Source organism: Xenopus laevis, chromosome 4L (genome assembly GCF_017654675.1).
Source record: "Xenopus laevis strain J_2021 chromosome 4L, Xenopus_laevis_v10.1, whole genome shotgun sequence".
Lineage (NCBI taxonomy): Eukaryota > Metazoa > Chordata > Amphibia > Anura > Pipidae > Xenopus > Xenopus laevis.
The window spans coordinates 7,536,246-7,553,416 of record NC_054377.1 but is presented as its reverse complement, the minus strand read 5'-3'; the positions used below and the strand labels follow the sequence as shown (position 1 = coordinate 7,553,416).

General features: G+C 41.4%; 1 protein-coding gene across 2 annotated transcripts in view; it reads left to right on the top strand.

The window, feature by feature from the left end:
- The first annotated feature begins 1,319 nt into the window (after nucleotides 1-1,319).
- Nucleotides 1,320-17,171, top strand: part of ext2.L (exostosin glycosyltransferase 2 L homeolog) — a 39,363-nt gene continuing 23,511 nt past the window's right edge. The window contains exons 1-7 of one of the 2 annotated variants that reach the window (XM_018256492.2): nucleotides 1,320-1,477; nucleotides 5,424-5,987; nucleotides 7,161-7,250; nucleotides 8,175-8,291; nucleotides 9,063-9,258; nucleotides 9,739-9,878; nucleotides 11,004-11,097. In XM_018256492.2, coding sequence (XP_018111981.1) covers nucleotides 5,452-5,987; nucleotides 7,161-7,250; nucleotides 8,175-8,291; nucleotides 9,063-9,258; nucleotides 9,739-9,878; nucleotides 11,004-11,097 — 1,173 coding nt within the window. In that variant the 5' untranslated portion in view covers nucleotides 1,320-1,477; nucleotides 5,424-5,451. 2 annotated transcript variants of the gene reach the window in all.

The following is a 17,171-nucleotide window of genomic DNA, read 5'->3' as shown; positions in this document are numbered from 1 at the left end:
TCCCTAATAATAACATTGGCAGCTAGGGTTGCCACTTGGCCCGTATTTTACTGGCATGGTAAAAATGATGGTTGATCCCAATGTTATTAATAGGGAAAAAAGATGAATATAAAGGAAGGCCGGTATTGTTTTTCCAGAAAAGGTGACAACCCTATCGGCAGGCCAAGTGGCAACACCAACAAATATACCTCATATATAACTGTATTTTAAACTGCCCAATTAATGGCATCCCCAAGCAGCAGTGTAGTAAATGTAAAGCATACCTCTCAATATTTTGGAAGCAAAAAGAGGGACAAAAACTGTTTTCGCACGCAGAACAGCGACATTGTTTGACCACGCCCCTTTCTGTGGCCACACCCCCTAATTATCATGTTCATTTTGCAAAATTTGGCAGGTTATGAAAAATTTAAAATATTTCTCCTTATCTAAACTGTTTTTATGTGTCTCAAAATTGTTACAAAGTATCTTATCTGGACCGGTTACCTGTTCTGGGCTCTCTGCTAAAAGCCAATTAAGTGAGAAACTTTGTTTCTTTTTCTGGCTGTTTAGTGCAGAGAAAAGAGGGACTTTCCAGTACAAACGAGGGACTGCAGGTTGAGCTGTCAAAAGAGGGACTGTCCCTCCGAAAAAGGGACAGTTGGGAGGTATGAGAAGTATCTCAGGTAAACACTCTTGGATCCCGCCATGTTTTATTGAGTTTCTTGCTCTAAACCTGTTTTTTTTAAATCTAGAATCCATGCTATAATGTTACTAACGCATACCTCCCAACATTTTGGAAGTAAAAAGAGGGACAAATTTTTTTTTTTGCACGTAGTGCAGTAAATTTTTTGACCACACCCCTTTCTGTGGCCACACCCCCTAATTACCATGTTCGGTTTACACAATTTGGCAGGTTATGAAAGTTTGAAAATATTTCTCCTTATCTAAACTGTGTTTTTGTGTCTCAAGATTGTTACAAAGTATCTTATTTGCACCTGTTAGCTGTTCTGGGCTCTCTGCTAAAAGCCAATTAAGTGAGAAACTTTGTTTCTTTTTCTGGCTGTTCAGTGCAGAGAAAAGAGGGACTTTCCAGTACAAATGAGGGACTGCGGGTTGAGCTGTCAAAAGAGGGACTGTCCCTTCGAAAAAGGGACAGTTGGGAGGTATGTTTAAAACTTTCAGTCAAAAATCATCTGAAAAATATATTTTATTCATAATAATCAATCATGGAAATGGGAGCAGTGTAAAACATAAGACAAGGATAAGGTTTATGCCGTTGAAGAACAAACTGTAGTAACATAGAGCCAACTCGAATAGCACTGACTGAAAACCAAAGACCTCCCTCTACGCTATGGTACGTGTGACGTAGATGGACGTGCGCTTTTGGTTGGTTTTGACGTGACTTCCGCATTGTCAGCCTGTGCGTTCCAGGGAGGAATGGAGCTACGGGCGTGAGACGGCTGGAGGAGGGGCGGCCCGGGAGCTGCTTGGGGCCAAGGTAAATCCTAGGGGAGCTACAGTAACCGAGTTAAGCGGGCGGACTGTTTTTTTAAATAATTTATACCAACCTCTGAGACCTTTGACGTGTTTCCGCTGGACCACAACACCCATCATTCATAGCCACATATGAGGCTCCCCCTCAGATTTCATTCTTAATAATCTCTCCCACCCTGAATATTGTGTGAGGCCATTGAAGGGCCGTGTTATTGTCACTTCTGTTGTTCCTAGGGTCCCAGAATGGCCTTGCTGATAAAAGGAAGTGAGTAATGACTTGTGCTGTTGCTTTAACACTGCCCCACATTTTCCAGCCCTGCTTAGTCACGTGTTACTGTGTGATACAGCTTTAAGGGGCCCCAGAGTGGGGTTTGAGGGCCCAGCCAGGCAGACCAATATTTGCTGTAGTTGTAATTAATGAAAGAGGTGATTCGCCTTTGAGTTATCTTTAGTATGTCTCAGAATGGCTCATTATTCATATCAATGCATGGTTGCTACGGTAATTATGACCCTGGCAACCAGATGACTGAAATTACAAACTGGAGAGCTGCTGAATAAAAAGCTAAATAACTCAAAAAACACAAATAATAAACAATGAAAACCAATTGCAAATTGTCTCAGAATATCCTTCTCTACATCCTACTAACCGTTATCTCAAAAGTAAACAACCCCTTTAATTAAAGAAGTGATTCACCTTTAGGTTAGCTTTATTGTGTTATAGAATTCCTAATTCTAAGCAACTTTTCAATTGGTCTTCCTTATTTATTTATTAATAATTATTTCCCTTCTTCTGACTCTTACCAACTTTCGAATGGGGGTCGCTGACCCCAACTAAAAACAAATGCTCTGTAAGGCTACACATTTATTGTTATTGCTGCTTTTTATTACTCCTCTTTCTATTCAGGCCTCTCCTATTCCTATCCCAGTCGCTCATTCAGAACAGTGTATGGTTGCTAGGGGAATTTGGACCCTAGCAATCAGATTGCTTAAATTACAAACTGGAGATCTTCTGAATAAAAAACTCAAAAACTACAAATAATAAAAAACGAAGACCAAGTGCAAATTGTCTCAGAATATCCCTCTCTACATCATACTAAAGGTTCATTTAGGCGAAGAACCCCTTTAATGTAATTACCCTGCCTAAACGCTCATGTCTATCTTTCCTATACAGAAAGGGTCTATTGTATATTGTATATTTATGCTAATTCTGTCTGCATATAACTCCCTGTCCCATATACAGACTTCTTCTTATACACAGAGTTCTTCTTATACACAGAGTTCTTCTTATACACAGAGTTCTTCTTATACACAGAGTTCTTCTTATACACAGAGTTCTTCTTATACACAGAGTTCTTCTTATACACAGAGTTCTTCTTATACTATACAGAGTTCTTCTTATACTATACAGTGTTCTTCTTATACTATACAGAGTTCTTCTTATACTATACAGAGAGTTCTTCTTATACTATACAGAGTTCTTCTTATACTATACAGAGTTCTTCTTATCTTCTTATACACAGAGTTCTTCTTATACACAGAGTTCTTCTTATACACAGAGTTCTTCTTATACACAGAGTTCTTCTTATACACAGAGTTCTTCTTATACACAGAGTTCTTCTTATACTATACAGAGAGTTCTTCTTATACTATACAGAGAGTTCTTCTTATACTATACAGAGAGTTCTTCTTATACTATGCAGAGAGTTCTTCTTATACTATACAGAGAGTTCTTCTTATACTATGCAGAGAGTTCTTCTTATACTATACAGTGTTCTTCTTATACTATACAGAGTTCTTCTTATACTATACAGAGAGTTCTTCTTATACTATACAGAGTTCTTCTTATACTATACAGAGTTCTTCTTATCTTCTTATACACAGAGTTCTTCTTATACACAGAGTTCTTCTTATACACAGAGTTCTTCTTATACACAGAGTTCTTCTTATACACAGAGTTCTTCTTATACTATACAGAGAGTTCTTCTTATACTATACAGAGAGTTCTTCTTATACTATACAGAGAGTTCTTCTTATACTATACAGAGAGTTCTTCTTATACTATACAGAGAGTTCTTCTTATACTATGCAGAGAGTTCTTCTTATACTATACAGAGAGTTCTTCTTATACTATGCAGAGAGTTCTTCTTCTATATACCTGGAGGGCTGCTGTCAATTATACAGGTTCACTAGTGATCACTATACAGCTGCCTGTGCCAATCACTCTGGCAGGTCTCTAAGTCTATACACAGATTTCAGTTGCTCTTCATTATTATTATTAGTGGGCAGCTCTCGGGGTAACCTCAGATACTCCCAGTTGTAACTCATATTGTGCTGCACTGGGCTCCTCTCTGGGTAACCCCAGGTTGTTCCTGTTACACACACCAAATGCCCAGCAGGGGGCACAATCCTCTGAGATGTTCTTGCTTTATGCCCCTTAACATTCAATTCTAGGAAAATGAACTGATGGTGGTGGCCTGGCATGTGCAGCAGTAAACACTTTCCCCTTCTGTCTGACGTTGCTCTTTACAACTGGAGGGCCGTGCGCAGGAATTTGCTCAGATTCCAGCCCCTCAGTCTGTACAGTTCTGCTGCTGTCCCTGTGTGTCAGGGGTTGTCTCTGATTGGCTCAAACAAAGCTGAAATTTTCTCTGCCTCTTTCCAGCTTTCAATCGGGGAGTCACTGACCCTGGCAGCCAAAACCCTATTGCAGCCGACAATCTTATTGTTATGGGTACAGGCATGGGATCTGTTCTATCCAGAAAGCTCCAAATGACGGGAAGGCCGTCTCCCTTAAAGCCCATTTTATTCAAATAATTCATATTTTTATTTAAATGATTTCCTTTTTCTCTGTAATAATAAAACAGTAGCTTGTACTTGATCCCAACTAAAATATAATTAATCTTATTGGAAGCAAAACCAGCCTAATGGGTTTATTTAATGTTTACATGATTCTCAATAGACTTAAGTTATGGGGATCCAAATGACTGAAAGATCCTTTATCTGGCAAGCCAACGTCCCAATCATTCTAGAGAACAGGTCACCAACCTGTACTTCTTTATCCTTATTTTCCTGTTCAGGCCTCTCCTATTCAGCTTCCAGTTGTTCACATTGCTGCCTGGTTACTTGGGAAGAATGGACCCTAGCAACCAGGTAACAGCTGAAATTCCAAACTGAAGAGCTGCTGAACAAAAAGTGAAACAGTTTACAAAAAAACATAAATAATTATTGCAGAATGTCTAAATCATACTAGCTAAAGGATAAGTAAACCTTAAAACAAGGGGAACTGATAAGAGGGCTATTCTTAGCACTTTTGCAATGTATATTCATAATTTTTTATTAATTCCAAGATATTAAGGGATACATGTGCTGTTAATATGAATGAATTTTGTTACAACAGCGCCACCTGCTGGTCAGTTTCCCACCAGTCTGACCACCAAGTAGTCAAGGAAGTTGTCAGGAGAAAGAAAGAGGCTGCTCTGATGTTCTTCTGCTTAGGAAAGATTTGAGAAAGGTTTCTAATTTTATTCCTAAGCAGAAGAACATCAGCCTCTTTCTTTCTCCTGACAACTTCCTTGACTACTTGCTGGTCAGACTGGTGGGAAACTGACCAGCAGGTGGCGCTGTTGTAACAAAATTCATTCATATTAACAGCACATGTATCCCTTAATATCTTGGAATTAAAAATAAACAAATAATGAATGTAAATTGCAAAAGTGCTTAGAATAGCCCCCTCATCAATTTTACATTCACTTATTTTTAAAGTTTACTTATCCTTTAGGGTTAACTGCCTCTTTGTTGCCAACTTATTGTATGTTATTCACAATATCCCCCCCCATTTGGTGCCAATCTGATCAGTGGTTTCCCAGCATGCACTGCACAATCACTGTACTTTCTGGTGTTTGGCCTGTTCTTATCACACGATTAACTGTTTTCCTGCCTTTCTCCAGCAGATCCGAATCCTGGGAGGAGGGGGCCAGTATGTGTGCCTCGGTCAAGTACAGCACAAGGGGTCCAGTCCTGATCCCCAGGATGAAGTCCAAGCACCGCGTTTACTACATCGCCCTCTTCTCTGTGGTGCTGCTGGGACTTATTGCCACGGGCATGTTTCAGTTCTGGCCGCACACTATCGAGACTTCCAGTGATTGGACGGTGGATAAGAGAAGCGTTCATGACGTGCCATTGGTCAGACTCTCGTCGGACAGTCCAATCCCAGAGAGGGGAGACTTAAGCTGCAGGATGCACACCTGCTTTGACGTATATCGCTGCGGATACAACCCCAAGAACAAGGTGAAGGTGTACATCTACCCGCTGCAGAAATACACAGACGAGTACAGCGTGACGGTGGGGGGCACCATCTCCCGGGAGTACAACCAGCTTCTCAGTGCCGTCTCCCAGAGCGACTTCTACACAGAAGATGTGAGCAGGGCCTGTCTCTTTCTGCCCTCCATCGATGTTCTCAACCAAGACAGTCTGCGTATTAAAGAGACGGCACAAGCGATGGCACAGCTAACCAGGTATTTCAACATGCCCGCCACTTTAAAGGCATTGTTCAGTGTAAAAATAAAAACTGGGTAAGTAGATAGGCTGTGCAAAATAAAAAATGTTTCTAATATAGTTAGTTAGGCAAAAATGTAATGTATAAAGGCTGGAGTGACTGGATGTGTAACATAATAGCCAGAACCCTACTTCCTGCTTTTCAGCTCTCTAACTCTGAGTTAGTCAGTGACTATAAGGGGGCCCACATCGGACACAACTATTCAGTAAATTTGCAATTGATCCTCAGCATTCAGCTCAGATTCAAAAGCAACAGTTATGGCCCATCTGCCCCTCAAGTCTCTGATTGGTTACTGTCTGGTCACCAATCAGTGGAAAGCAAGAGAGCTGAAAAGCAGGAAGTAGTGTTCTGGCTATTATGTTACACATCCAGTCACTCCAGCCTTTATACATTACATTTTTGCCTAACTAACTATATTAGATACATTTTTTATTTTGCACAGCCTATTTATTTACCCAGTTTTTATTTTTATACTAAACATTTAAAGGGGTTGTTCGCCTTTTAGTATTTTAGTATGATGTAGAGAGGGATATTATGAGACAATTTGCAATTGGTTTTCATTTTTTATTATTCGTGGTTTTTGTTATTTAGCTTTTTATTCAGCAGCTCTTCAGTTGCATGTTATGCAATCTGGTAGCTAGGGTCCAAATTCCCCTAGCAACCATCCATTGATATTAATAAGAGACTGGAACGTGACTAGGAGAGGCCTGAATAGAAAGAGGAGTAATAAAAAGTAGCAATAACAATACATTTGTAGCCTTACAGAGCATTTGTTTTTTTAGACTGGGTTTGAAAGCTGGAAAGTGTCAGAAGAAAAAGGCAAATAATTCAAAAACTGTAAAAAAAAATAAATAATGAAGACCAATTGAAAAGCTGCTTAGAATTGGCTGTTCTATAACATACTAAAAGTTAACTTAAAGGTGACCTACCCCTGTATTCACAGGGGGAGGGGAGTAAAGGGAGACAGAGGGGGATATGTGGGGTTAGGGGGTTGCAGTCCCCTGTGGGCCCACACCCCTCCAGTCCGACACTGGTCTTAAGTACCCGGGGGGCAGAATATAAGGGGATATAGAGAGATGTATGTTGAAGGAATTAATCTACATTTTTTGTTGATCTTCTCATGTTTTACCAGGTGGGACCGAGGTATCAACCACCTACTATTTAACATGCTTCCTGGTGGACCCCCAGATTATAACACTGCTCTAGATGTCCCCCGAGACAGGTAAGTGCATGAAAAAAATCCTGCCCTCTATTAAAGTCCCGTCTTCACATATTCATAGCTGTACTGAAAGTGTTTGCTCCTGCATGGACAGGAATCACATCCTGCAAGATATTTGGCCACTAGGTGGCAACAGTGTCCTACATTCAGGAGTGTTTAACTCCAGTAGATTTAATTTCCTTACACAGGTGTGAGAATAGAGGCATTGGGGATATTAGAGTTAAAGGGATTCTGTCATGACTTTTATGATATCGTTTTTATTTCTAAATGCACTGTTTACACTGCAAATAATTCACTCTACAATATAAAATGTCATTCCTGAACCAACAAGTGTATTTAGTTGTAATATTGGTGTGTAGGTGCATCTCAGGTCATTTTGCCTGGTCATGTGCTTTCAGAAAGAGCCAGCACTTTAGGATGGAACTGCTTTCTGGCAGGCTGTTGTTTCTCCTACTCAATGTAACTGAATGTGTCTCAGTGGGACCTGGATTTTACTATTGAGTGCTGTTCTTAGATCTACCAGGCAGCTGTTATCTTGTGTTAGGGAGCTGCTATCTGGTTACCTGTTGTGAGGCTGCTGGGGGGGGGGAAAGGGAGGGGGCGATATCACTCCAACTTGCAGTACAGCAGTAAAGAGTGATTGTAGCTTATCAGACCACAAGTCTCATGACTGGGGGCAGCTGGGAAACTGACAATATGTCTAGCCCCATGTCAGATTTCCCATGGAGCTAGAGAATCAGTGAATGAGTTGCTTTTGTCTCTTACAATGATCCTTGAGAACTCAAAGGCTGATTCCTGCTGCGCATGTCCCTTTGTAATTTTTATATTGATGGCTGATAATAACACAGTAGGAAGGTTATGGGAGACAATGTATAATCTGGGTATCCCTGTGTGCATTTCAGCATCTCTGTTTTATTTCTTCATCAGAGCCTTGTTGGCCGGAGGAGGATTTTCGACGTGGACCTACCGGCAGGGTTATGACGTCAGTATCCCAGTGTACAGCTCCCTGTCTGCAGAGGTGAACCTACCTGAGAAAGCCCCTGGGTAAGTTCACATGGCACTTTCTTACCACTGTGTGATTAGGACTGTGCCATGTATATCTTACAAATGGGAGAGGCATACTTCTTAAAGGAGAACTAAACCCTGAAGATGAATGTGGTTAAAAATGCCATGTTTTATATACTGTACCTATTGCACGAGGCTAAAGTTTGAGCTTGTCAATAGCAGCAATGATCCAGGACTTCAAACTTGTCACAGGGGGTCACCATCTTGGAAAGTGTCTGTGACACTCACATGCTCAGTGGGCTCTGATTGGCTGTTGAGAAGCTAAGCTTAGGGCTCGTCACTAATTATCCAGCAGAAAATGAGCTTCCCTGGCTGTAATATAAGTTGATGCTACAGGTTTGCTGATTATTAAATTCTGATGCTAATTGCACTGGTTTCTGTGCTGCCATGTAGTAATTATGTGTATTAATTACTAATCAGCCTTATATTGTGACATTTCTATTCTATGTGTACTGTATATTGTGAGTGGGTCCCTAAGCTCAGTAAGTGACAGCAGCACAGAGCATGTGCAGTGAATCAGCAGAAAAGAAGATGGGGAGCTACTGGGGCATCTTTGGAGACACAGATCTTTACTGCTAAAGGGCTGTGGTTGCCTTGGGCTGGTACAGAAGCCCAAAACATAATGTACAACATTTCTAGCTACTTCTTTAGTTAGGCTTTAGTTCTCCTTTAATGTATTGGTGCTCTCTCATCTGTGGGACACGTGACAGATCATTGTTTAAGGCTCTTGCTTTATGTTCCGTTTTCCAGCACCCGAACCCACTTCCTCCTGTCCTCCCAGACTTCTTTGCACCCAGAGTTCCGCTCAGAGCTGGAAGCCATCCGGGCAGAGAATGGAGAATCGGTGCTGATCTTGGAAAAGTGCAGCAATTATTCTGACTGTGCCGCGGCTCTCCGCAAGCGCTGCTACAAGAACACGGTGTACGACTACCCGCAGGTCCTCCAGGTAAAACTGCCAACTAGGGATGCACTGATTCCAGGATTCGGTTTAGGATTCAGAAAGGATTCGGCCTTTTTCAGAAGGATTCAGGTTCATTGGCATAATCCTTCTGCCCGGTGCAACCGAATCCATATGCAAATTAGGGGCGTGGAGGGAAATCACGTGACTTTTTGTCGCAAAACAAGGAAGTAAAAAATTTTTTCCCTTTCTCACCCTCTTTCTGCATATGCAGATTAGGATTCGGGTTCAGTATTCCACCGAATCTTTCGCCAAGGATTCGGGGGTTCGGCCGAATCCAAAATAGGGAATTTGGTGCATCCCTACTAATTACTTACATGTTCTGCTTTGTACCTGTGTATTATACACTGAGCAACTAATTGATAGTGATGTCACCCATATTTAACTCTATAGTTCCCAAAATGCTTTGCTCTTTCAGCTTCTTCTCCCAAATTGTCCAACCACTAAGCTATGTTTTCTTATTTGCAGGAATCCACCTTCTGTATAGTCCTGCGAGGGGCTCGGCTGGGGCAGGGGCTTCTCAGTGACGTCCTGCAGGCTGGTTGTGTGCCCGTTATTATCGCAGATTCCTATGTGCTTCCCTTCTCTGAGGTCCTGGATTGGAAAAGGTAAGTCAGTTTGGTATTGGAATCTCCAGTAGCCTAGTCTGATGAAAGCCTGCTTTATTCATATTTATTCCTCTCCCTTGCTTCCGTTTGCACAGAATTTAATCGGACTTTCTCTTCCAATGCAAGGAGAGATTGTGTATCACTCTGTATTAGGAATGCATCAAATCGACTATTTTGGATTCGGCCGAAACCCCCGAATCCAAAAGGGTTTGGCCGAATACTGAATCCTAATTTGCATATGCAAATTAGGGATGGGAAAGGGAAAACATTTTTTTACTTCCTTGTTTTGTGATTCGGCAGAATCCGAATCCTGCATATGCTAATTAGGATTCGGATTCAGTTCGGCTGGGCAGAAGGATTCGCCGAATCTGAATCCTGCTGAAAAAGACTGAATCCATGGCGAATCCCGAACCGAATAATGGATTGCATCCCTACTCTGTATTTTAAATAGGGAAACGCCGAATCCAGGATTTGATTCGGGATTTGGCCTATTTCAGCAGGATTCGGCCATCATTCTGCCCAGCCGAACCTGATAATATGCAAATTAGGGGCGGGGAGGGAAATTGCCTGACTTTTTGTCACAAAACAAGGAAGTAAACAATGTTTTCCCCTTCCCATCCCCAATTTGCAAATGCAAATTAGGTTTTGGATTTGGTTCGTTATTTGGCCAAATCTTTCGCAAAGGATTCGGGGGTTCAGCCGAATCCAAAATAGTGGATTCGGTGCATCCCTAATTTTAAGCTTCTCCTTTACTGCACATTCTTCTTCGGCCGTTAATTGGCCTTCCCAGTGCGGAAGTAAAAGGGTGGTTCGCCTTTACTTTAACTTTTACTATAACTTTTACTATGTTATAGAATATCAGACCCTCTCCTATCCATATTCCAGTCTCTCATTTAAAACCACTGCCTGGTTTCTAAGGTAAGCAAGGCCATATCAACCAGCTGCTGACATCTCAAACTAGAGAGCTGCAAAAAGCTAAATAACACAAAAAAAACCACAAAAAATTAAAAAGAAATCCTGTCTCAGGATATCAATGTCTACATGATACTAATAGTTAATTTAATGGTGAACAACCCGTTTAAGCAACCCCTATCTAATACCAAAGTCTGGTTTTCTTTTATCAAGAGCGTCGGTGGTGATACCAGAAGAGAAGATGTTTGAGATGTACAGCATTCTACAGGGAATTCCTCAGCGGCAAGTGGAAGAGATGCAGCGTCAGGTAATATGTTTGGCTATTATTATTATTATAGTTCATTCATGTCTAATTGTACATTATTATTATTATTATTGTTGTTGTTATTATTATAAACCATTCATGTCTAATTGTGCATTATTATTATTATTTATAGTTCATTCAAGTCTAATTGTACATTATTATTAACATTATTATTATTCTAGACTATTCAAGTATAGTAGTGCATTATTATTATTATTATTATTATTATTATTATTATTATTATTATAGACTATTCATGTATAGTAGTGCATTATTATTATTATTATTATTATTATTATTATAGACTATTCATGTCTAGTAGTGCATTATTATTATTATTATTATTATTATTATAGACTATTCATGTCTAGTAGTGCATTATTATTATTATTATTATTATTATTATTATAGTTCATTCATGTTTAATTGTACATAATTATTATTATTATAGACCATTCATGTATAGTAGTGCCTTATTATTATTATTATTATTATTGTTATTATTATTGTTATAATAGACCATTCATGTATAATTGTGCATTATTATTATTATTATAATAGACCATTCAGGTATGATTGTGCATTATTATTATTATTATTATTATTATTATTATTATTATTATTATTATTATTATTATTATTATTATAATAGACCATCCATGTATAATTGTGCATTATTATTATTATTATTATTATTATTATTATTATTATAATAGACCAATCATGGCTTTGCATGCGGAATTGCACTGCCCATTAGTTGCCTGTAGGTGTCTCCCTTGTATTGACATTTATGCAGTAAATAATACACATGGCCGCAGCTTTTAGCTTTATAGCATAATCTACCAACTCCATTCAAGGGTAACAATCACATTTTTCTAATCTTACATGGTTTTGATTTTCAGAGCGCTGTGGAGCTTATTTTTCGCTTTGGTTTTTATGAAATAGGTTTTTTTTTTCCATTGTTTTGGGAAACGACATGCCTTTTCTTACTGTACAGGCAGAATAAATTAGTTTTTTGCCCTCACTGCAGAGATATCTGCAATAAAACCAGGGCCTGTAAAAAATGTAACATTATTTTTCCAATGCACTAATTTTCCCTATGGAACACAACGTTTACTGGGCTTATAAAAAAAATAAATAATGAGAAATAGACTTTTTATACAAAGTTGGGTTTTTCATTTGTTATTCCCCCTTTGAACACATAACGTGATGAGCATATTGCGTGTTTTCTCAGTATATTTTCCCTATATCAGAGTTGGGAAGCATATACATTTTTGTAGAGCTTGTTCATCAGGCTGAAATGAGGGGTCTTTTCCTTTTTTTTGTTGGAAAGTATCTGCTAAAAGCCATGGTTTTTTTTTTACTAATATTGTCACTTGCAGTACCACTTGTCACCTGTTTCCGACAGCAGCTCCTCTGCATAGGCCACAATATAACAGCACCACAAGTCATGGGAAATTACGGTTTCCCTGCACTGCATAATACCGATACATACTAATTAAAGGGGAAGTAAAGTTTAAAATAGAATAAGGCTAGAAATGCTGTATTTTGTATACTAAACATAAACATGAACTTACTGCACCACAAGCCTAATCAAACAAATGATTTATGCTTTCAAAGTTGGCCACAGGGGGTCACCATCTTGTAACTTTGTTATACATCTTTGCAAGACCAAGACTGTGCACATGCTCAGTGTGGTCTGGGCTGCTTAGGGATCGTCATAAATTATCAAAACAGCACAAGTCAAATAATATCTGCCAGAAGCCGATACAGCAAGACTGATTAATAATCAGAATATACAGACTGCACTGGGTCCTGTGTTGTCATGTCATCTAATGTGGATTTTATAGTTTTTGTATTGTTTAATATAAACTTTCTCCAAATCTGCAAAACCAGTGGCTGCAGCAAAATAATCCTCCAAATATAATCCCAGTTTATCTGTTTAAATCTGGCTCCATGATCTTTGTCCCTGCAGCTGGAGTTGGAAACAGTAAAGGGGATGGAAAGGCAAAATAAAATCCAATATAAATCTCTACACAGTCGCCGACTGCTCTACAGGGAAACAAACAAAGCTGCTTGAGTTCTGCATGGTTGGGAAGTAAGGCGAGGGCTCCCCCTGCTGTTCATAAGTATGATTGTTTCCCTGCAGAGCAGTTAGGGACTGTCGGACAATTCCCATCCGCAGCAGTAAATGAAGGGAGAATTTTTACTGCATACAGTCAGGTTTCTTATAAAAACGGTACACATTTTTTTAATTACAGTGTATTGGAGATGGGTTTCTTTTTCATTACAGAAAGTAATGTTTCTTTATTTTTTTTTATTCCAGGGGACCCTCTGTTCCCTGCAGGGTCCCTAGTGAATAAGAATCTCATCCTACCCCCGGCTATGCAGGGCTTGGGGTTGGATATTTCTGCCAGAGAATCTCATGAAAAATATTCATTCAGAGATTTGAAAAAAAAAAAAAGAGGGGGGGCTAAATGGAAAGAAAAAAAAAAAAAAATATGCTCCTTAAGGCTATCTATCAATATTCGCCATCCATCCATCCCTCCAGCTGTCTGTCTCTCTGTCTGTGTCTGTCTCTCTCTCTCTGTCTCTTTCTCCATCTCTCTCTCCCTCCACCTCTCTCCATCTCTCTCTCTCTCTCCATCCATCCATCCATCATCAATCTAATATGTTTGTGATAATCACTTTACTTGTCCTTTTAACTAAAAACTCAGAGTATTTCATGACCAATCAGAATTTCCTGCGGTCCCCCTGCACTTTCTGTTCTACTGTCACCTGGCACAAGCTCATACACAACTGCCAGCTTCTCTTCAGGCCGCCCCTTCATCTTTATTGCGCTTTCTCACACATGTGTACCGGGCGCAGAGAGCAAGCTGAACGAAGGGGAGAGCCAATAAAGCGCTTGATATACGAGGAATTTTTTGCTGGGGTTAAAGGAGCTCTTGTTTAAAGGGACGTGCCAGTGATTAGTGCGAGTCCATACAGTCGTTAGCAGGACTTTCACCAGGGGATTGGATTTAATAAGTAGGAGAGAGACCACTAAATCCCCTTAGATCTCTCTGTAGTATTTATTATTTGCCTGTACAGAGCAGTGACCCGTGCTTCTCCCTGCACCCTGAGTGACGGGCACAAGAAAGGGGGGCAAAATTAAAAGCAGGAATATTGTAACCAATGAGGGGGGCTGGATGATCCCATTGGAGAAAGGGGGGACCCAACAGCATTCATTGCAGGCCCCAGGCCGAGGAAAATAACCCATCTGAGTTATGGTGCGGCTCTATGTGAAACGTCAGCTCTGATTTGCCAGTGAATATTTAAAGTGCGCAGCCCCCTTCATTTAAAACCCAAATCTTGCGAACTTGGAAGTGGCCGAGGCAAATTAGGAGCTGCCTAACGAGGCAGGTTTTGGGGAGTGATGGATGACTGGTGGCTCTGGGCCAAAACCGCAGAACATTTAAAGGGCTACAAAGCTCGATTTTGCTTTAATCAACCGGGACAAGCTAGAAACGCGGGGACACTGTGATAGATGCCAGCCCCGAAATTCTGGTTCCTTTGTACCTTCAGATTCCCATACGCAGCCGTGGGATTTACACTCCTCTAATGGGCTGCTCTGGGGCTCATCATCCAGGCTCTTTATATGTTCCCACCCAAATCCCTATATTTGTTCTTTGTAAAAAAATTTTTAATGGATCAGGTGTTGCCTTTAGTTACGATGAAGAAGCGTCTCTGGGAAAGGCAGCAGCCATTTTTTTATGTTTCTTGTTGCTGTGACCCCCTCTAGATGGCGGAGCTACTAACCACAGTGGCGGTTTCTCAAGGTGGCCATACACAGGGAGATGTCGCCGAACGAGCAGATCTCTACCTGATATGCCCACATTAAGGGCCTTAGGGCCCAACGATCGATCAGAATGGAGGCTTTGCGGGCGGTCGGATTGCGGGACTGCATCAACGAACAGATGCGGCCGCGTTCCCGCGAGATTCCTGCCGATCGAGATCTGCCGACTTTCGTCCAGATATCGATCGGGGAGGGCCGTACACATGGCCCGATAAACTGCCGATTCGGTCTGTCTGGGCTTTTATCGGCCCGTATATGGGGCCTTTAATCTGCATTCAATGACAGTCATAGGTTTGTACATCACACTTAAAGGGATGCTGTCACAGGGAAAAACTTTTTTTTTTTTTTTTTTTTTTCCAAACAGTTCTGCTCCAGCAGAATTCTGAACTGAAATCCCTTTTTTAAAGGAGCAAACAGATTTCTTAATATTTAATTTTGAAATTGGACATGGGGCTAGTCATTAGTGATGTGAGGTTTGGGGTTTTCCTGACCCGCATCAGACCCTAATATGCACTTGCGGGTTCCTTTTTATAGACCCTCGCCGACCCGCTGATGACGTCACAAAAGGGGCGGACGAGCAGGCGCGCGGCTATAAAGTCGGAAGCCGGCATTTGAAGGTGGCGGGCGGGGAGAGCAGGAGAAGAGCTCAGCCTGCACCGGCCCCCCACACGCGAAGGGCAGTTCGAGGTCGACCCGAACCGCCCGACCCTATGGACTGGGACGGCAGGACACCGTGAAAAAACTCGGTGGGCCCCGCTGGCCCAGATCCGCTTCTTCCTTCCCTTTGTCGGGAGGTTCGTAGTAAAAAAAAACATTGTGCGTGTGCACAGACCCGGTACTGCATGCATTCTCACAAATGTGGCGCGCCGGATCGGCGGGGGGGGGGGCGGAGGGGGTCCCTGGTGCAGTAGCCCCGGTGTGCCCCAAGCCCCCCAGTCCAACCCTGGGTAAACCTGTGGGTATTGGGTTGGCCCGCACATCACTACTAGAGAGATTGTCCGTTTCCCAGCTGCCCCCAGTCATGTGACTTGTGCTCTAATAAACTTTAGTCACTCTACTGCTGCACTGCAAGTTGGAGTGATATCACCCCTCCCTCCCCAGCAGCCTAACATCAGCCCATCAGCAGCTTATCGACAGCCTATCAACAGCCCATCAGCACCCCATCAACAGAACAATGGCTACCCAACCAGAAATCAGCTATCCAACAGCTCTGCTGAAGGATTTGTTTGCATAGCTGCTATTGGTAGATATGAGAATAGCACCAAAGCAGGAAAACCCCTGTTATTTTATGTTTTTTCTTGCTTGGGTGCTATTCTCATGTCCACCACAAGGGACATGGAGCCAGGGAGCACGACCTGTGTCGTGGTACAATACAATAGAAAGGGGAGAAACAATAGCTGTCTCAAAGCAGTTCCATCCTAAAATACCGGCTCCTTTTTAAAGCTCAGGAGACAGCTGCCTCCACACTTTTTACAGCTTTTTGGTTCCAGATTAAAATTTGAAATAGTAATGAGTGTAATTTAAAAATAAAACTAAATCATAAAAATCATGATAGAATCCCTTTAAGCTCCACTGGGGCAGGGAATGATGGACAATCTACTGATTATGCTCCTCCTGCAGTAGGGCAGGATTACAGATCTACCACCAGGGGGCAGTATGGAGAGCAGGGATGGGTTGTAGTATCCTTGGAGCAATGCGATAAGAGTCTTTACAACTCAGTAAGGCAGCAGTATGATTTTTATTGCAACCTCCATGCTAATTAGTATGGGGCACCTCTAACCCACCTTGCCCCCTCCACCCGCCTGGATTGGATTTTAATGAGCCTTCAAGAAGAATTCATCCATCCACATTTCCTCTGTTTATTGCGGCCGGGGTCTTGTTCAGGTGGAAAGCTCCCCCGTGACCCCTCATTACAAGCATCTCCCAGACTGGGCCTTGCGGGACGTCCATTAGTTAGAGAGTGAGACCGCGTCTGTACCTTTTTATTGCCCCGAGAAAATGATGTCGGGAGCTAAAAAAAAAACAAAAACAAACCCAAATGAGACTTGTTGTAAAAGTAACCATAATTACTATAGTCTAGTGCAGAGATGGACAACTGCTGGTGGGATGATTTCTGCTCTACAACAGACTAAAGGCTAATTCCTAGCTTAACTTCCCCTTTAAAACTGCTTTGGAAATCCAGAGGAATGGTCCTATTTCATTTGCTGTTAGACACCTTCCCCCTCCCGAATCATTTCCAGGT